At 34.3% G+C, this 21,774-nt stretch overlaps 1 protein-coding gene across 1 annotated transcript in view; it reads left to right on the forward strand.

Moving 5' to 3' along the window:
• Hydr2 (abhydrolase domain-containing protein 2) overlaps window positions 1–21,774 on the forward strand; it is a 122,622-nt gene that overhangs the window by 85,486 nt on the left and 15,362 nt on the right. Inside the window, exons 4-5 of the mRNA XM_072522303.1 lie at window positions 1,267–1,450; window positions 20,160–20,509. Of these exons, the coding sequence (XP_072378404.1) occupies window positions 1,267–1,450; window positions 20,160–20,509 (534 nt within the window). The remainder of the gene's footprint in view (window positions 1–1,266; window positions 1,451–20,159; window positions 20,510–21,774) is intronic.

Below are 21,774 nucleotides of genomic sequence, written 5' to 3' on the forward strand. Positions count from 1 at the left end.
TTAGAAATCAGTTCTCCTCGAACGTCAAGAAGAAGCAGAACTAATCTGACTTGACAATGACAAGTATGACCTTGCTGAAACGTCGTCAAAACAAATCCAAAATTATTCAATGCTGAATCAAACCCAGACAACCATAGAAATCACATATATCTCACGCGGAAACCGGACAGGGAGGGAAATGGAGGGAGGAAATAAACCAGATCTTATATTAAGTGTTCAAAATGTGCTCCCTCTACCTCCTGACAGTAATACTCGTTCAAATGTTTCAAGGTAAGTTGCCCTTTGCATTCTTCAACAATTCGTCGTTTCAAAATGTAAATACTGTCGGTGCTGTACTGTAAACCTTCGATTTCAAGTTATTAACTCACTGAATTTATAATATCAATAGTCTACAAAGATATACCTAATAATTCAGAAGGAGGTACGTTATGAATGATGTTCCATGGCAATTCGCACTTTCGATACCGCTGCTCTAAAGAGCTCAGCAGAAGTGCATTTAAACCAAGCTCTCAAATTGTTTAACCAGGAGATGCGTCTTCTTCCGCGACTCCTTCGACCCTGTATTCTTCCTTGCATTATTAATTGCAACAAGTTATAACGCTCGCCTCTCATGACATGTCCCAGATATTGCAGTTTTCTGACTTTAATTGTATTTAAAACATCTTTATCTTTTCCCATTCTTCTCAACACCTCGACATTCGTGACTCTATCCACCCAGCTTATTCTTAATATCCTTCTATAGGTCCATAACTCGAAGCCTTCTAATCTGTCCAAAACATCTTTCTTTAATGTCCTAGCCACCAACCCATAAAATAATGCTACGAAAATGCGATATTTTACAATAAAACCCGACGGAACTAAAGTTGAATGAGATCTTGTTGAGCGGAACTAGTTACAGCACAATACAGCACAGCAGGTACATCGAATGCAACAAGAAGGCAAACAGAATTGACCACAGGTCTGTAATAATAACTGATAATTTAGATGGCGTATGTTGAAAACAGTCTTGCTCACTCGATGTATACCACACCAGCGAAAATATCTCACGGTTCTTTCTAGGTACTTAAATCTTTGCCAATGATTGTCAAGGGTTAAACACAAAGAATCGCTTCGAATCAATACGGGGAATATAATACGGGGAATATATAATTCAAGCGTCACTTGTCTTGCTATATACTTGTTATATGATATTGTGATCAACAGTTATGTTTTTACTTATAACTAGATTCGTTATGAGTTATTACCGTCGGTTTTTTTAATTTATAGGTGATTCTGAAGACTACCAATCAATGATTAGAAACATCGTAGTGCGGTATCCAGAAACGAAAGTAGTCTGCGTAGGATTCAGTTTAGGAGGTAATCTGATAACAAAATATTTGGGCGAGAACAAACCAAAACCGCCAAACGTCATCGGGGGAATATCAATTTGCCAAGGATATTGCGCCCTAGAGTAAGTTTTTTATGATTTCACGTAGAATATATTATGCTTTGTGGTGCTATATCCTTGGATTAAACTAAAATTGTAGCTATTTATCAACAGGAATAATATGTGCAATGTATGAAATTGTTTACACTTTATTTGATTTTGATTAGTTTCATTCAGTTTGTTCTCCGAGGCCCCGTTCACGTGTCAATGTACTGATTTTAACCAATCAGGCGTTGCTCGTACTACAAAAAAAAGACAACTACTTAAATACGTTTATATTATAGCAATGACTTGTTCAGCAAATAGAATGACAGGTACCGTCTTCAGTTTGTAGTAGCATACAGTATATGTAATTCAAAATTGTAATTGACACAACGCTAAAGCACGCGCTTTTGTCGGATAACAGGCGAAAAATAGTGTAAAGTATATTCGGTGAATTTACACGAGTTTGGGAATAAGTAACTAAACAACGATTCAACTGACCATCTTAGGATTAGGATGTAACAAGTAAAAAATAAGAAAAAAACCACAAATTTTCATTTTATAATTTTACTCCGCTGGGTTTAAATATTTAGATTTCTAATTCTGATACAACATACTATAGACATTTTCGCAAAAAATGAGCCGAACTCTTATTTATACAAAACCGCCGACTATACAGGGTGTTTCAAAAAAAGGTAACCCCGTCTCTAGGGTAGGTAAAAAACTGAAAAATAATTGTGGTTTGCTTAGTAAAAAATTTGTGTAACGCCATCCGTTTTCAAGATACAGGGCGTTGAAGAAAACAAAATTTTACGCATTTTTTACGATTTTGCCGAAACTACTGGCAACATTGTAATGAAATTTTATACGAATATGTTTTGGAAGCTGATACATCCCATGAATTTGTTTTTATATCTGATTCTCATAGAGGGCGCTAGTTACACCGATCGTACTAAGTATTAGTCAATATAACTTTTTTAAGAGTATAATTATTAATCAAAATTTCAAGTAAACTTAAACATCATTCAATTTTACACGAAAATGGTATTCTTGGTAAAACTCGATACTATGTACCGTTTTCGGAATATTTTGATTTGAAAATTATGAAGTAATAATTGATGCTGGTAGTAATGATAAAGTTCTAATAGGTATTAGAATTATTACCTCTATTTTCTCCAAATGTGCCATGGAAATCTGACATTTATTGATTGTTATGACGATAAATCAACAATAATTAGAGTTTTTTGAAACCTTGTTATTTGTAAAATCAAATCAAAATGTACTCAAATGTTTAATACACTGACATGTTATTATCCTTAGGCGAATGTTTAGGATGTTCTAGTGCAGCTGTGACACGTTATGCAGAAAAGTATCCTAGAAGAAACTTATCAAGTAAAAAAACATTTAAAGCCGTTGAACGACGTTGTCGAGAAACTGGGAATGTGAGACCAAATAAAATAAATTCTGGTAGACCAAGAACAAAAAGAACAATTAATAAAGAAAATAATATTTTAAATTTACTTGATCAAGATCCAACAGTTAGCGTAAGGAATATAGCAAGACAAACAAATACTTCTTCTTCAAGTACTTGGCGGATACTGAAAGAACAGCAATTACATCCTTATCGTTACAGACAAGTCCAAGAGCTCTTGCCAGATGATCTACCGGTTAGAGTGGATTTTTGTGAAACATTGCAACAAAGGACAGCCCACAATCCAATTTTTTTAAAATACATTCTTTTTACGGACGAGGCCACCTTTACGCGACAAGCTATGTTTAACTCCCATAATGCACACTACTGGTGTGATGAGAATCCGCGAGTTAAAAGGGTATCACATTACCAACACTCATTTAAAGTTCATGTTTGGGCAGCAACTTTAGGTAACAAATTAATAGGTTATCATATTCTACCTGGAAATTTAAATGGTGATATGTATCTTGATTTTTTAAACAATTCCTTATTCGAGATATTAGAAGATTTAACGCTAAACGAGCGAAGATCTTAATTTTTTATGCACGATGGAGCTCCACCACACTTTGATAGAATGTGTCTTAATTGGTTGAGTAATCATTTTCCGAATCGATGGATTGGTAGAGGTGCAGAAGCTCCGATTCATTGGCCTCCTCGGTCATGCGATTTTAACCCTTTGGACTACGCAGTTTGGTCGTATATTAAGGAAAAAGTCTATGCTACAGAGGTAAATTCACGCCAAGAATTGGAAGAAAGAATTCAACGTCAATTTAATGACATCATAGCTGATCCCCTACCGTTTAGAAGGTTAATGGAATCTTTAGAAAAAAGAATAGACTTGTGTATTCTCGAAAACGGAGGGCATTTTGAACACTTACTGTAATTGAATTTTATTTTATGTTCTTAGTCATTAATTTAATTTTCTTCTTGTGAGTTTTGTTTAATTACTAACTATTTTATACCAGCATCAATTATTACTTCATAATTTTCAAATCAAAATATTCCGAAAACGGTACACAGTATCGAGTTTTACCAAGAGTACCTTTTTCGTGTAAAATTGAATGATGTTTAAGTTTACTTGAAATTTTGATTAATAATTATACTCTTAAAAGTTATATTGACTAATACTTAGTACGATCCGTGTAACTAGCGCCCTCTATGAGAATGAGATATAAAAGCAAATTCATTGGATGTATCAGCTTCCAAAACATATTCGTATAAAATTTCATTACAATGTTGCCAGTAGTTTCGGCAAAATCGTAAAAAATGCGTAAAATTTTTTTTTTCAACGCCCTGTATCTTGAAAACGGATGGCGTTACAAAAATTTTTTACTAAGCAAACCCCAATATTTTTCAGTTTTTTACCTACCCTAGAGACGGGGTTACCTTTTTTTGAAACACCCTGTATACAAAATGGCGATTTGTTTAAAAAAGCATGTGCTAATCATCCGATATATTCTTCTAATTAAAAATCCTCGCTACAAATTTTTGGATCTCCATTTTTAACTAATTCTAAATTAAAACTTAATATCCAAAGAAGTTTTCTCAAACGTTTCAGATTTCCAAACTGAATCATCAAAAAGTTATAACAATTTTTATCAGTCGCGCGAGTAAAAACTTGTTTACTCTGTGATTTCTTTTTGGCAAGAAACTTGTAATCCGAGATAAGTTTTTCACGTAACTATTTTACAAACATTTCCGTATTTATATTATCATGACCATCAATGTTCTTTGATATAGACGAAAATATTAAACCAGCACCTTCTGAAGTCCAGTCTTCCCTTTTCCTTTGTGCAGAATTTTATGTCGCTCTAAACATTTTGATAATAAATTAAAACAGAACGAGGAAAAAACGTCCGTGAAATGCGTACTGCTGAATGGGAGATTATAATATGTATGATTATATATGTATAGTTGTATAGCCTGGCATTTCATCAATGCTACCAACTGCTTTATAAGCGCGAAATTAAAAAAAAATATTTGGATAATTTTTTAAGATATTCTATAAATTTGTATGAGGCATTTTGAGGGCGCTTATCAACGATATTCGTTTTTAGCGACCTCGAAAACCCCCGAGTAATGAATTTCGACTGATTTTGAGTAAAATTAAGTCATTTGTTTGTCTATTTCTCCACTTCAGCAATCGTATTGTATTCTGTAACTTATTTGTTGATTCAATTACATTGTCACCAACGGCCATAATTGCCGTATCATTAGCAAACGTAGCTACATTTTGCTCTGAAACTCACAGGTCCTTATCGCACACGTGTTGTTGTGCAGGCGTTACCGATATTAACGAGCCACTATTGTTTTTTCCGAAATAAAGGACTTTATGTAGGTTATAAATTAGAGTATCTACAGATAAAACACGTCTTGGCATTTTCAGTAAAACAGCACGAATATATTTGCACAAAATTGACAATATAGGTTAACAATTCGAAACAATATATTGAACTGGAAGATAACAAATTTCATTTCACTACGAGGGTTGTCTTTTTAGTTTTGCTTTTTAAAATATGTCCCACAAAGATCGATACACTTTTGCATACGTTCAAACCAATTCGTAAAACAGTTATTCCAGTCTTCAGTTGACACCTGTAAAATCCCTGTTTTAAAGTCATCTATGGCTTCTTTTAGCGACTGGAATCGCTGACCACGCATTGAATTCTTGATCTTTAGAAACGTGAAGAAGTCTTTAGTTTAGAAACACTTCAGTAAATGTGCATTGAATGATGAAAAACACTGATTTTAGATGAACTTTATTCAGACACAAGTTACACGCTGTTGAACGAATTCGCCATCTTTTTGTACTCTCAGCACAGCACACGTCCGCACATCGGATATGCTGTGCTTTACAAAATAAGAGGTGGGAAGTGGCGCGCTAATTTAAAATACATATACAATTTATACAATCTCTATTGTCTTTTGGGCAAAGTGAGAACTTGCATTATTCTGATGTAGGATGATTGGCCGTTGTGCGTTTTTTTGTCGAAGTTTCGCGATAACTTCTGGTAAACAAATACGAGTTTTTCGGTAATCTTCTTTCTGCCGTTCATTATTGCGATTTTGTAATACTCCTCTTAGTTTGGTTTCACTAATTCCTAGAGCATCACATACGCGTTGTTGAACAGACATTACCGATTTTAAAGGACCGCCATTTTCTTTTTCATCCGTAAAATACTTATGTACACTACAAATTAGACTATCTACATCTAACACACGTCTAGGCATTTTTAAATATTTCCACCAAACATACAATGTCAACACTGGCAAAGAATCAATTCAACTGCAATATTGTAACAAATTTATACCTACCCTAATGTTATTTTAATGTATTTTAAAATATGACCATTAATGCAGTTTTTACCTAATTTTCTGGGAAGTCGTTTACTGCAACTGGTTATCAATGAGTCATTAGCATAATTTTGTTAATCCGAAATCCGCGTAAATATAGCGAACCGACTTATACCAATCAGAAGTAACCGTTCTTCGTTCTTCTAAAAGTTGTGACCATTTTCTTTGACATACTTCGAGAACGGATCACTTTTTTGGTTTTTCCTCATCGTGAAACACCCACACAACGGATTGACGTTTATTTTCCCGTTCTTATTCTTCTTCTTCTTCCTCTTTCTAAACAATTCTGCTTGTTCGTGGCGGATTAGTACCTCTATGAAAGGTTGTCACCCCATCTTTTACGCGGTCGTCATTACGATCGCGGTTACTTCTGCTGCCGATTGATGACTTACAGTGGGTGATCAAATTATTAGAGCCACCTCATAAAATTTTACTTTTTGTTTAATAATGGTATGTAATTGAGCTACAAAACATATTTTTGTATCTAATTGAACTATTTTTATACTCGTTTGTTTTTTCTAAATAAAGACGATAATTAAGATTTTTTCGTGTTGAGTGACCAATGTGATAGTAATGAAATTTAAATCTGTCTATTCACTAGGATTTATGAGTTTGCGATAGCGCTATCCGCCCAAAGCGTCAACCTAAATATTATTTTCAGTTGGTCAGTTGAATCGCTGTTTATTATTTATAAATCCGTTTAAATTCACCGAATAGACGTTTTTGAGCATTTTTCGATGAATTTTCCACAAGAATTCTTGTGTAGAGCAAAATTATTCAAATTTACATAAAATCTTATTCGCTCGTTTCTCAGCTTTCAAATTTAAAATGTTTCTAGTGTTTGAAATACAGTCTGAAGCCGATGACGTCTTCTCTTTCAATATATGATGGAAAAAAATACGTGGTTTTAACGCATGCCCAATCACATTTTCCGCTGATTTCTCTTCTTGCATTTTGCCTTTTACACTTTTAAAATCGAGTACTGTTTGGCATGTGAACAAAACCTGGAGATCATTCAGAATGCCTGAATCTCTCGTTTTCACCTGAAACACTTTTCTGTATTTTTTCAAGCTTTTCAAATTCTAATAATCTAAGAAAACTAATATTCTAGCAACTCCCATTTACAATTGAAAATACTGACATTGACATTAGTTGAATAGACAGGGTATTAAAAATGTTTGCCTGCTATAACTTTTACTTTGTATGTGCAATCTTAAAATAATAATTCTTTTAGATTTTTCAAAGTGTCTACTGCCCTTACAGATTGTGGAGGGTAAGTGGTGTACCATTAAAGTGATAATTGAAAGTTTAGGATTAGTTTTAGTTTGAAACGGTAATGGTAAAGTTAGTTATTTTATAAATATTTCTTCTTAATTATAGGTCAGGGACATGATTGAGTATTATTGATAAGTTTGTTATGATAAAAAAGCATACGTTAAAAATAGTAATGATAAAAATAATGTGAGTCATTCTTTGAATAAATTCATAAATTAAAACGGTTCTAATTTATCGTTCTTGCTTTGCTTTATAGAAAAAGTCAATTTATTAAAAGAATTTGTAAAGAATATAGTAAATAATATGTAACTATATGACTGTACATCTCTAGGCGTGGTATTTTTAGAGGTTTGACTTACAGTATGATGCAAAAGTATGGAATAAATTCATTATTTCAGAAACAGAGTACTTAAAAAAAATGAAACACGTCAATTTTATTCTTGAGTGGTCATCAATTGCTATTTGGCGTCGTCAGTGTTTGCATAAGAAAGTACTCGATATTTTTAAAATACAAATCGATGTCACGGGATACCTCGTTTGAAAAGTCTTCTAATCGCATGAAAAAGACAGTCAAGATTTGATTTCACGTACAAAGCGTCTATGTATCTGTTTATAAGTATTTCAGCTCATCAGAACAGATATTCATAGGCGTTCTCAACGTGAAAAATAAATATTTCCTGTCTTTTAGAAGCAACAATAAAATGGCTTCGAAACGGACGCAATAGCGACATCTGATATTAAATCCGTAAAATAGTTTCGAAACACAATTCAGATTTCTGCCTTAATCTGAGCCTTCTAAAGTTGATAAAGATGTTAATAGAGACATGGGGAATCTAAAATTTTCATTCCACGACATTTTTCCTCAACCAAGCAGAAATCTTTAGCGAATTGGTTTCTTGTACTCATACAGAGTAGATCCGAATAAAATGAAAAAGACAGTCTAGATTTGATTTCACGTACAAAGCGTCTATGTATCTGTTTATACGTATTTCACTTTAATAAAGTTTATCAGAACAGCTATTCATAGGCGTTCTCAACGTGAAAAATAAATATTTCCTGTCTTTAAGAAGCAACAATAAAATGGCTTCGAAACGGACGCAATAGCGACATCTGATATTAAATCCGTAAAATAGTAAAATTTTAGATTCCCCATGTCTCTATTAAATTTTATTCGGATCTACTCTGTATGAGTACAAGAAACCAATTCGTTAAAGATTTCTGCTTAGTTGAGGAGACATGTCGTGAAGTGCAAATTTTAGATTCCCCATGTCTCTATTAACATCTTTATCAACGTCTGCTATGCCTTGCAATTTTTAGAAGGCTCAGATTAAGGCAGAAATCTTAATTGTGTTTCGAAACTATTTTACGGATCTTCTAATCGCCTTTGCAACTGTGTATTATGCGAATGTTTATTTCTACAGGGCTAACCAAAATGATGTAGGAGAGCATGTTGTACATTGGACAGTGTTGTAACTTGGTCACAACAAGAGAATGAGAAGGATATGTTTAACTTTGTCGAAAGCTCTTTCATAGTCTATAATGGTCTTTTGCGTTGTTTCAACATAGAGTATGAGTACCATACAACTGTGATGCAATAGTATACATCAGAGGTTCCCAACCAGTGTGTCATGTGTGCCGCGAAATTTTACCGTCTTTTTTACTACCTAGTATTTACTTTTTTATTTCGTCGTAAAAATAACTTTTACCGACTATTTTTCATTAAATAAAACTTCTGTTCTGCACTTGTCTGATGTTTCAATAGTTCAACATTCTACCAACAGAATGCGGTAGCAGCAGTATCGTATGCAGACATGCGTTAGCTCAACATATTACCACTTGTGGCGATAGCATTTGAAGAAACTCACATCTAGAGATAAGCATCGTTGGAAAAACATTGATGGTTACCTTCGATTAAACATCGGAACCGTACCATCGATGGCAACATCGAGCCTAAACATCGATGATTTCCAACACCATTGTTGACCTTGAACTCGATACAACAGAATTCAAATTATGTCAAAATTTCTTGGATAAATAAAATGGTTTATTTATTCATTTATTAAAATTCCTTTAGTTATAAATTTCTCTAATAGAGGGTTATGATCGCAAGTTTCACGTCATCTGATGGTGAACAGCCTAAACCTCTATGCTTGATATGTGGCGAACAGCTGTCCAACGAAGCTATGGTGCCGAGTAAGTTAAAAAGACACCTACTCACAAAGTATTCATTTGCGACTGAAAAACCTCTTGAATATTTTAAAACGCTCTTGTCAAATCAGTCTACTCAGGCTTCCACTTTTAAAAAACTTTCACCTGTGACGGATAAAGCACAAGAAGCAAGTTAGGCTGTGGCAGGGTTAATTGCAAAACATATGAATTAATGTAGATGATGGATCATTTTGAATTCCCCTCTTCAATGAATATCCACTGGTCACAAAGAAAGCTAGGAATGCAATAATACCGTTTTCAACTTCTTATATCGGTGAATCTGCTTTCTCGTAGATGAACGCCGCCAAGAACAAAAATCGTTCACAGCAAAAATCTTTAGAGGACGACAGACATTCTGTTCTATACTCCATTATTTTTTATTGTCAACTCGTCTCTTTTAACACAAAATATATGTTTGTAAGTTTCTACATAATTTCCGTGAATATTGAGGCACTTGTCATAACGTGGCACCAGTTTTTGAATACCCTCCTGATAAAATTCTGCCGCCTGACTTGTTAACCACTGCATCACAAATGTTTTGACTTCGTTATCGTCTTGAAGACGCTGACCGCCCAGGTGTTTCTTCAAGTGCTGGAACAAATGGTAGTCGCTGGGCGCCAGATCAGGGCTGTATGGAGGGTGATGTAGAGTTTCCCATTTAAATGATTTGATGAGATCTTTGGTCTGATTAGTCACATGTGGACGGGCACTGTCATGCAGCAAAACTATACCCTTACTCAACTTGCCACGTCTTTTGTTCTGGATTGCACGACGCAGATTTTTCAATGTCTCACAATAAGACGCTGCATTGATTGTCTCATTACGAGGCAGAAACTCCACTAGCAATACTCCTTTTCTGTCCCAAAAAACTGTGCACATGATTTTCCGGGCAGAAATTGTTTGCTTAAACTTCACTCTTTTGGGTGATGATGAATGTCGCCATTCCATGGATTGTTGTTTCGATTCTGGTGTGACGTAGACCACCCACGTTTCGTCACCAGTAACAATTTGGTCTAAAAAATCTTCACCTTCACTGTGGTACCGCTCAAGGAGCGGTATGCTCAATGCACTGTCTAAACGTTGGGTTTTGTGCAAATCCGTCAACATTTTTGGAACCCAACGTGAACACAATTTCCGGTAATTCAAGTTCTCTGTAGCAATGCGATACAAAACACTACGAGAATACTGAAGAAAGCAGTCGGACAATGATGAAATTGTAAAGCGTCTGTTTTCTCTCACCTTTTCGTCCACTTTCTGCACCAAATTTTCATTAACGACCGAAGGACGCCCACTCCGTTCTTCATCATGCACATTTGTGCGGCCATCTTTAAATGCTCTCTCCCATTTCCTTACCATTCCATCACTCATAATGTTTTGTCCGTAAACTTCAACGATCTCACGATGAATATCGATCGGTTTTACGCCTTTAGCACTAAGAAATCGTATAACAGCCCGTACTTCACAATCAGCGTGACTCACGATTGTTGGAGGCATCTTAAACACTGGAGTAAACAAGTATACAATGAGGAATCAGACTGTAATGGCGTCAGTGCGTAGACAAGAGATGTAGGTAACCAGCGCTCATGCGCGGAACGCCGACCGTAGAGCTGCGGCGGCGGAATCGCAAAACGGTACTTACTTAAAAAACATGCCTCGTACATTAAAATTTTGTTTTCTTAATTTTCCCAATTAGTTTCCATAATGAGCATAGCATTAACTCAATGAATTATATTTTTAAAGAAAGTAACATAGTAAAAAAATCACATAACACATTATGATTATACTCATTATAGAGATTATTTAGCCAAGTGTGCCGTGGCTGGACGAGTTTTTAAGTTAGAGTGCCTTAAGCTAAAAAAGGTTGAGAACCTCTGGTATAGAATATAATTAATTTCACTTAAAAAATGCTACAAGCAATTTAAATTTTTTTGTCTATCCTCTTTAAACATATGAGTGCAACTGAGCTACCTTTGAACAGAGTCTATCCGATATAGTTAAAAATACAACCAAAACTTATCCATAATTTAACTAACATAATATTTTGAATATATCAAAAAAAAATCCAGATTACCTTTACCGTTTTAATCTTTAACTGACGCGTTCTGATATGCCTTACCAGTTTCAGAAAATAAAAGAACAGAAATTGGTTTTATATGTGTTTAAAGACTGAACAGTCTAGTTGCGTAACTCATGCTTTTGTATACTTAATGGTTAGAGTGAAAAGAAAAATATGCGTCTTAGTCCAGTCGAGGTGTGTACAAAAATGGCTTAAGTTGGTTGTAGTAAATCGGACAACTATTTCAGTTGGAGTATATTTAAATTCTAGTTAAAAATCACCTTCGGGAGACATTTCTATAAAAATCCAAAGTCCGACTCACTACCACCAATCCGAAAAGATCTCGATTGGGCTGTTTCGTGGGTTTAATAAAATACACATTTCAATAGGGTATTAGTAAAAAAAAAGCTTTAATCTGTTGATATTTTTTTTTTTATTTTTATTCCTATTTTTATTCTAAACGCTTCTACTATAAAAATTGTGTTGATTGACGTAGATGTAGACGTTACTTTTTATATCGGTATATTTTAATTAAGATATTTTCGTCGCAGGATTATTTCTTGCAGAAATAAAAGACAGAAACTTGAACAAGTGTCTGCCGTTGGGATTTATAATCTAGCTATGATATACAACTTCTACTTTTTGTTTACAACAGCTCTAAGCGGTTTTCATGATGTTCAGGCAGTCCATTCGTTTTAATTTACCAGGTTAAAATACATTTCTCTCTTTTTTTCACGTTTCTAACCAATTAGAGAGAAGTTGCATCATTATTGTCTTGCCTTTGCCTAGACTCTAGTGGTCCAGCGGCTCTAATTAAGTTTCTGTTATGTGTTATCTTGGGTCGTTCCAATATCAATATTAAGTGTCTGATTAAAAAGTGCCTGTCAAAGAACGATTTCGCATTTTTTTAGTAGTTATCATTGAATTTTCATGTTTAACCCAAAACATTCCCTTTTGGGTGTATCTTATATCAAACTTCATTTCTCACTCTCTTACTTTCAGTTGACCTTTTTTGGTTTTCCCTAAAAAGGCTGCCTAAATTTGTCTGACGTGCATATAAATTGGAAATGATGTGTATACCCATCAATATGTATATGGTATTGCTCCATAAATAACTTTCGATTAATTTTAATTTTGCGCTATCGAATACTCATAATATGTAAGATATTACGCAAACTTTCTCCACAACCTGCTAACCCCAAGTCTTCTTTAAATTTTTCTTCTTCTTTCAGTAACCTGTCCGATTATCGAACGTTGACGATCATATTGGCAATAATAACTTTGTTTACGGCGGTTCTAAATAAATTAGCGGTGGTCTCTTGATACGATTCTCGGAGATTTCGGAGCCAGGATGTTCTTGTTCAATCTTACCCTGTATTGTGAGGTGTAGAAGGTTATAACTCTCTGGATCTCTCATTACTTTCGAATTTTTATCGTTTTTGTTGTTTCTGTGCTCTTTTTCATTGGATGTAAAACTATTTCATTTCTTATTCGATCAACCCAACTTATTCGCAATACTCGTCGATAAATCCATATCTCAAAGGTCTCCAATTTTTTCAATAATAATGTCTCTGTAAGAGTCCAGCTCTCCATACCCTACAACAATGTGGAGAATATGTAGCAGCGTATTAATCTGATTTTAAGGTTTAACGTAATAATTAGAATTTTCTTTAATTTATAGATGGCGGCTCTGGCTTTTCCAATGCGTATTCTTTTTCGAAATAGGTAATATTGTGGACTCTTCCTAACTCTATTCCATACGCTCTGATGTTCGTTGATTGTAACTCCGTTTGGCTGACAACCATAAGTTTTGTCTAGGAATTATTAAGCTTTAGCCCATATTCATCACATACTTCGGTTACCCTGTTTATAAGTCGTTGCAGGTGTTCTTCATTGGAGGCAATAAGTACCGTGTCGTCGTATATCTGAGATTGTTGACATTAATTACGTTGATTTTAATGCCTGTATCTTCAACTAAGGCTTCTTTGAAAATAAATTCAGAGTAGATATTGGAAAGTAGAGACGATAGAATACATCCTTGCCTCACTCCACGTCGTATTTCCACTGCTTCCTTCGTGTTGTGTCCAATTCGTACGTTTGCATATTGATGCCAATACAAATTTTTGATAATACGGAAGTCTCGATCATCAATTCCCACCTGTTGCAAGACACCTATAGGTTTGTCATGGTTTACTGAAGAGTGCTTCTCTGGTTCCAAGGTTGTTTCTGAAACCAAATTGTGTTTCACTTAGTTGTACTGCTATTTTGTTGTAAATTCTCGAGTGCAGTATTCCTAGGAAAATTTTCAGTACATGACTCATCAGACTGATAGTGCGATGATCGCTACACTGTTTGGCATTTATTTTTTTTCGGTATCATTACAAATGTTAACAGCAGCCAGTCTATTGGTATATGTCCTGTTTCGTATATTTTATTGAAGAGGCTTAGAAGAGAATGTTTACCTTTATCGTAGAGTAGTTTGATTATTCCGCTTGGAATTACATCTGGACCGGTTGCTTTCCTATTATTTGATAGCTTTATAACTCCTTCCATTAAATCGAATGTTATGTTTGGACCAGTCGATATATTTTAGATTTGAATTCTGTTCTATCGTCATCAAACAGCTCCTCAATATATTCTTTCCACCTCTCTAATCTGTCTTATTCATTGACTATAATATTTCCTTGTTTATCAAGTAAACTACTTGCAGTTGATCTATATCTTCCATTTATTTCTTTCGCCTTTTTGTACATATTAAACGTGTCATTTTTTTTCTGCAGTTCTTCTATTTCAAGACATTTGTTGCTGTACCATTTTTCATGATTTTATTGTATTCTTCCGTGTTTTTATTTTTCTGTTTTCGTCTGCTTTCCATTAGTCCCAATATTTCATCAGTCATCCATTGTTCTTTGCGCTTATTAATAGGTTTAAACTTTTTAGTTGTTTCTTGCATAATGGTTTTGACATGATTCCAATGGTCTTCGACGATATGTGTTTCTTCCGATTTTTCGAACTTCTTTTCTATCTCGTGTGTAATTTCATGACTATTATTTCGAATAGTCAGTTTTTATTCGGTTAGTCGGTTGTCGGCGTTTTATGTCACTGATTAATAAGTTATGATCTGAGGGGACATCGGCTCCAGGTAGTGTTTTAGTTATTTTGATTGAATTTCGGTACCTTTCGGTAATTGTTATATCAATCTGATTTCTTATTATCTTCTCTTTGGTATTTGTGGGTGACTTCCTGATGAAGTCCGACTGAAGAATATAAACGACGTTTTTATTTAAATTTTTAAAATTTAAATTTTTGGTGTGACCTATTAAGAGTGATGTTGTTTTTGGTGCACATTTTGAACAAGTCTAATCTATTAGCCTATCTGCGCGAAATCCTATGGTTCGTCACCAAGAAATAATGGTTGTAGATTTCGATAGCAGGCTGGATTATTGTAACCGGCTATTAAATGTGCTAGAAGATGATTCCAGTATATTTTGATTCAAGTTTCTGTTGAAGCTACCGAGCTAAATTGAATTCTTACCGCTTACACGTTTTTTAAGATAACTCGAGATAGAAAAAAGATATCGACATGCGGTTTTTGTCATTTTGTTGATAATTTATTCTTCTTTTATAATCTGTAATTAAGCACACATACTTTAATTTAATATTTTCTAGAAAATAACTGTATTTCTAAAAAACAAAAAATTGTGCCCTGTACCACATTATTTATTAGATTTCTTCAAAATTGTTACTGTTTCGTTATTGAAAAAGAGCTTTTTTAACAAAACCAAGTTAGGAAAGATTGAAGATAGAACCAGAGTTAGAGACGTTAGACGCAGAATTTTTGCGAAGATTAGGATGATCGTATTTCCAGTGCTTTGTAATATGTTCTAAAATATTGCTTTTTTCTTCCGTTATTTAATTACGTCATCTAACGGTGGACCTACAACTCTATAAATACTTTCATAGTTTTTGTCGAGGCCACTTTTGCTATAAAATTTTTATCCCGACCCTTCATTATAATTCATTCCCTATATACGGCCGAGGACCATTCTTAATTGGTCATCCGGTACATTCAAAACTTTATTTCAGAAGCGAAGTAAATTCCATATATAAAATTTTTCACGGATTGCACCACAATTACGATAAATAATTTTTACTCCGCTACTATGACTGATTGCTTCTATGCACCGGCAACCACTGCGCATTTGACCAAAGAAGTAGTCAATCTATAATTGGACGGACGATTTTTTTAGATAAATTAAATTGTGGAATTGGATAGTATTGATACCATTGGAGTTTAATAGGACAGTAATTTTGCAGCTAGACTTTGTTTCTTAACTTCAGTAAAAACTTTAGTATTTATTATTATTTTCTGAAACATTTTTTTTTTGTCATCTTAACCTATAATAGTACTCTACCTTTCTGTCTTGCGATGTTTTTAGTTAGAAATAGCTTTTCACTTCTTAATTAATCTTATTTTAAATTTTGTTGCATTGCTTCATTATTTTTTTTTGTTATTAAGCGATAGTTTAGACCAAAGATTCATCTTTGGCGCTGATGGCATATACCAATACTTTTGCCTTCAACAAAGCTTAGCTGAAAACTTCTTATTGCGTTTGCTACTTTTAAAAAATGTGTGTGAGGTTTTATATTAAATGTAGGAAGACGATGATAAAAAACACCCAAATAAAAAATTTAAAATTTTTATATATAAATAGCTGTATATTATGTAAAATAGCTTTATTTACTACGATGAGAATCTTTTTTAATTATAATAAACATTAAAAATAATAAATGAATATTTATTATAATAAAATTTTTATTATGATAAAAACCTGGATGTAACGTCACGCAATCATCTTTACGAGTTTATTGTGATTCCAAACAAACCGAACTTAATTTGCGATTAGTTATTTCCATTTATTGTTACATTTTTTAGGTCTTAGCGTGCATTTTTCAGATGATGTTATTTTATTTTTCTGATGTGTTGGGGAGGGGGTAAGAATAAGCTTAACCCACATATTACTAAAACTATTTTATTTTTATTTTATCTTTACTTAAAGGAAATATAAGGAAATGTATCTTATTTAACAACAAAAAATACTAAAATAATAATGTATGCATTAGCTGTCAATATATGTCATGTTCTTTTAAAAGGACAGCAGTAAGAAGCAGTATATATTAGAAAGTAAAACTTTATTAATACAAAAATAATTACAAAGTATTGAAATCCTTAAAACATTGTTTAAGGTGTAATGGTAATTTACATTTTTTGCACAAAAATTGAATCTTTTTCTTGCAAAGTCCGCTACGAGATTGTTTTTCTTGATAAACAATTAAATGGTTCATCCTTCATACCGTCATATCTTGAATGTAAGAGCCTGTTGGGATTCCGTCTTGTTGGGCCGCGTTTGGTATATCTTTTATAGGTTTCCAGAAGATTGCAAGCTATTTGCCTTCTAAATTCAAGCTGATCAAGGCTTCCTCCGTCTTTTCGATCGAATTGCCACGCGTTTTAAATAGCCATGTCAATTCCATGTACTATTATCACAAAGTACCATTTTTTCCCTCTTATAGAGTTCCGGTAAAGACTATTGTTTTGGTCACAGCGGTCTACGCCACCCATAAAAGAATTGTATTGTTTTATCATATTTTGTTGAAAAACAAAAATGTGTCTCTTCTCCTTATGGGAAAACCGTTTGACTAGGTGATGTGGTTTTACTGAACAAAAGTTAGATGCAATTGTAACGACACTATTGTCGTGCCAGGGACAAACCACAATTCCTGTGTTTTTATCTAATCTGTAATCTGTAAGTTCCCTTTTCCTTTTTTTTTTTCATATCTGTTGGAGCGAATAGGGGACATTTTAGTGTTCTATTGTTCCTTATTGTACCTGTACCGAAAATACCTCTAGTTTTTAACTCATTTAGTAGATGCATGGATGAGAAGAAGTTATCAAAAAAAAGGTGGAATCTCGTTTTTGGCCAGCGTGATTGAAGCACATCTGCATAAGATAAAACAACCGACGAACCAAGACCCAAGTTTTTGTATGAGGCTGGTATTTGCACGGAGTTGCCTTGATACGGTGTAAACCATACAATATAACCTAGACGGAGAGTACCCATCCAAAACTTATAACCCCAACGAATGGGTTTGTTTCGTAGGGTGCCTTCCAAAATATGGTACCATAGCTTCATCTAGGCTATGTTCTTGTTCGAGAGGAGCGTGATTTAAGAAAATTGTATTCAATGCATCATAATGGCCGTATTTTAACAAACTTGTCTGTTTTGTCCAAACTATTATTATCACACACATGAAGAATATCACACAGCGACTTTTTCATTCTGATTATCATCACGATTTTCCCAATACATATATCTTTTTGGTACCACCACGTAACCACTCAAAATAATCACACCCACAAACACCTAATTGGTCTTCAGTAAACATGTTTAGGATGCTGGTACAGATCACCTACAAGCCATTGTGCAGATCCTAGTTTTTCGAGAATAATCGGAGGTTTTGTTTTTTCTTTGCGTAGTGTGGCAAGAGGTACGTCATCGTTGTCGTCGGAATTCTGCACTCTGATCTTGATTGTCGAAAATAACCTACACGTCATTTCTCAGCTGGCTTCCTGGTAAATGGTCTATCGTTGTGACATCCTTGTCTCCTAAATCGCAATCTGTTATATTATCATTTGCATTGTCTGGAGGAAAAATAATTATACCATCAGGAGGCGTTGGAATCTCATCTGTCTTAAGTTCTTCAATTAGCTCATGCAATTTTAACGGTTTCCTAAAAAAATAACCATTTTGTAGTGCTTATTACTACCGTCCTTTTAAAAGAACAAAACAAAAATGGCCGTACACACGTAAGTAAAGCAATGACTAGCAAATCATGTAAAATACCTACATTTGATTTGTAATTAAAAAAAAGTTGCCTCCAATTAGCAACATCCATGTTTAATTAAAAAACAAAACAATGTTATGCCGGTACGTAAACAAACTTTTAAAGCGAGCGACTGATGAAAAAATATCTTGATCGATATGTTTGACAGTAAACCCCACAGGCGCCATCTATCAACGGTAAATTTAAGTTACCCTTTTAGGGGAAATAGCTCGATTGCCTTTTAAAAGGACAGTAGTAGTATGTGGGTTAAGTTCAAGTTTGTGTGGTCGCCACCCTTGTCCACGGCCTCCATCTTGTAAAAAGGAGTGCAAAGGGTTTTCGCGTTGTATCTCCTAAACTAGCAACCCTACAGAAAATTTTATAAGACATTATTTGTAGCAAATTAAATTGCCTACAACTTTATTCCTATTACTTTGTATCGTAAAATGTAAAAAAAAGTTATGAACAAAAATAACTTAACATTTTTGATGGGCCTTATAATTTTTTTCTGGCCATTTTATGATGAAATGACATCAGAGCAATATTATACAGGGTTTTTCAACGAATAATCTTCACTAGAAATTATTTTAATTTCATTAATGTATCTAGGTTTTATAGCACTCCGACATTGACAGGGTTCTTGTATACTCGTAAGAATACGATAAAAACGAACCATTAGGCTTAGTTTTCTATTATATATGTTTTTATTCATATAATTTATCATTTTCTGAACGTTCCTATATTGTAGAGTCTGGAGGCGCGTTTTTTTTACATGGCATACCCAGTAGGCCTACAGCGGTTGATCAAATGTCACACTATCCGTTTTTTGATCGGAAACTTATGACTGTCATATTCATCATCATCATCATCATCATCAGTAGCTCGACAACCCTTTTTAAGTCCTGGCTTGTTCTAGAATTTTCCGCCATTCTGTTTTGTTCCTTGCTTTGTTTTTTCAGTTGGTAATCTTAAGTGTTTTCATATCTTGTTCCACTTGTTCCATGTATCTAAGTTTGGGTCTTCCCTTTGACCTTCTCCCTACTGGTGTTTGCCTCATTATATGTTTTGGTGTTTCAGTCTCCAACATCCGTTCAACATGGCCCATCCAGCGCAGACGTCCGATCTTTATGGATGTTATGACCTCGGGTTCATTGTATGCTGTGTACAGTTCGTGGCTGTCATATTACTTATTTTAATAGTACTATTAAAGAATATTTAAATAAATTTTTGCACTGGGACTTGGAGGAAAATTGTGTACCCAAGTATACTATTAAATTGTTATTTATTTTAGTTCCTTTTTAATCTTATTGCGGTAGAAACGTTGACCACCCAATGTCCTTTAATTTGTATATCTTTCTTGAAAATTAGCAGGACAAAATCACTTTTGGAATATACAAAAGGGTTCACAAGTTTGTAGAATGTATTATAAACTCTGTTAAATGTTAGTAGATGACATATTAATTCGCGCACCATACCTTTTGTAATGAATCTCTAAATTTCAGAGGTACCAAACACATGTTGAGCTGGCAAAACTTCAGAAGATTCTACCTATATGTTATGACTGAAAACTTGAAGAACACCATCTTAAGACACCGCAAAATGTTGCTTTCCGAGGAATTGAAGAAACGCTTTAACTTGAACGAACACGAAATCGTATCTGCAGCTACGTTGCCAGAGTTAGACGAGGCATATGCAAGAAGAGTACACCAATTTAAATCTATATCCGAATACTACAACTGGAGCTCGAGTAAAAACTATTTTGAGCAAATCAAGGTTCCTATGATCTTTATTAATGCTACGGATGATCCTATTGTACCGCCTCCCTTATTAGATCCAGTTAAGAAATTAGCAAGTAAGTACCTACTGTTTTTTATAATAACACAAATGTCACGCATTGACATTTATGATTTGCAAAATGGCTGAAATGCCAACCATCGGCATTTAAGTGTAAACTACACAAACTACTTTACCACATTGGCTGTCACCAGAATAGTGAAAAAAAATAGCAAGACCACAGATGATCCTAATGGCACTGCAGTAACATGTTACACACGTATGTGCCACTAGTATCACCAGTGATCGTGAACAACTTAATGCTTTTTAGATTGGGTTTTTTTTTTTAGTTTCCTTACTGCCTTTTGTTGCAACTGTTTCAGAGTAACATTGGTTACAACGTTTTCTCTTCTTCCTGTGGTTTGTAGTTTTGGCGTCAACTGTAACAAGCATATGCTTGACAGTAGTAGTAGGTTCAGGCATCGGACTGTAATTGATTAAACTAAAGATTAGCATTTCCCGAAATGAGATAACTTGCTCTTTTGGTGTGTTGAAGGAATTATATATTATCAAACTATTGATGACAGCCGTATTCAATAAAACTTCAATTGCAGCTTTATGGTACCAGCGAACAGTTTTTCTCAGAGGTGAGAAAGAGCTTGCTAGATGATCTGAGACGTCAACGCCATCTTTTCCTTTGTTGTAGTCTATAATTGCTTCAGGTTTAATTATAGCTACACCATCTTTCTTATGGTTTACCTGTCTCTTTCATGTCGATTCCATCTGGTCGTCAAGAAGAGGACATCACGTTTATCGTGCCATTGCCATCACGATGTTCCTTTCCAATGATCTCTCCTTTTTTTAATCTTGCGGAAAGTATTATATTTTCTGTTTTTACGTAGTGTCCCTAATAAGTAACTATTAGCATCTAATAATTGTTTTGTTAAATGCACAGATCTCTAGTAATTATCGGTTATTATAACCTTTGTGTAGATAGTCTTTTGCTAAATCTAGTACAATTTTTCCCGATAAATCCTGCCTTTTATTAGCCATTTTGCCGGTATACATAATCATTTTTATAGTATAACCTGCATGATTACATAACTTAAACAGTTTCAGGCCATAGCGGTGACGCTTTGAAGGTATATATTGTTTGAAAAGTAGTCTTTCTCGAAAGGGAGTCATACTTTTATCAACTAGTATTGAGCCAGGATTACATTGTTGGGTAAAACGTAATTGTGTCATTTCAAATAATTTTCTAATTTTATGGCAACGATCGTTTGGTAAACCAGCCGTGTTATCAGCAAAATGTAAAAATCTCAGAAGTAGCTGAAATCTGTTTCT

This window comes from Diabrotica undecimpunctata, chromosome 2 (assembly GCF_040954645.1).
Source record: "Diabrotica undecimpunctata isolate CICGRU chromosome 2, icDiaUnde3, whole genome shotgun sequence".
NCBI lineage: Eukaryota > Metazoa > Arthropoda > Insecta > Coleoptera > Chrysomelidae > Diabrotica > Diabrotica undecimpunctata.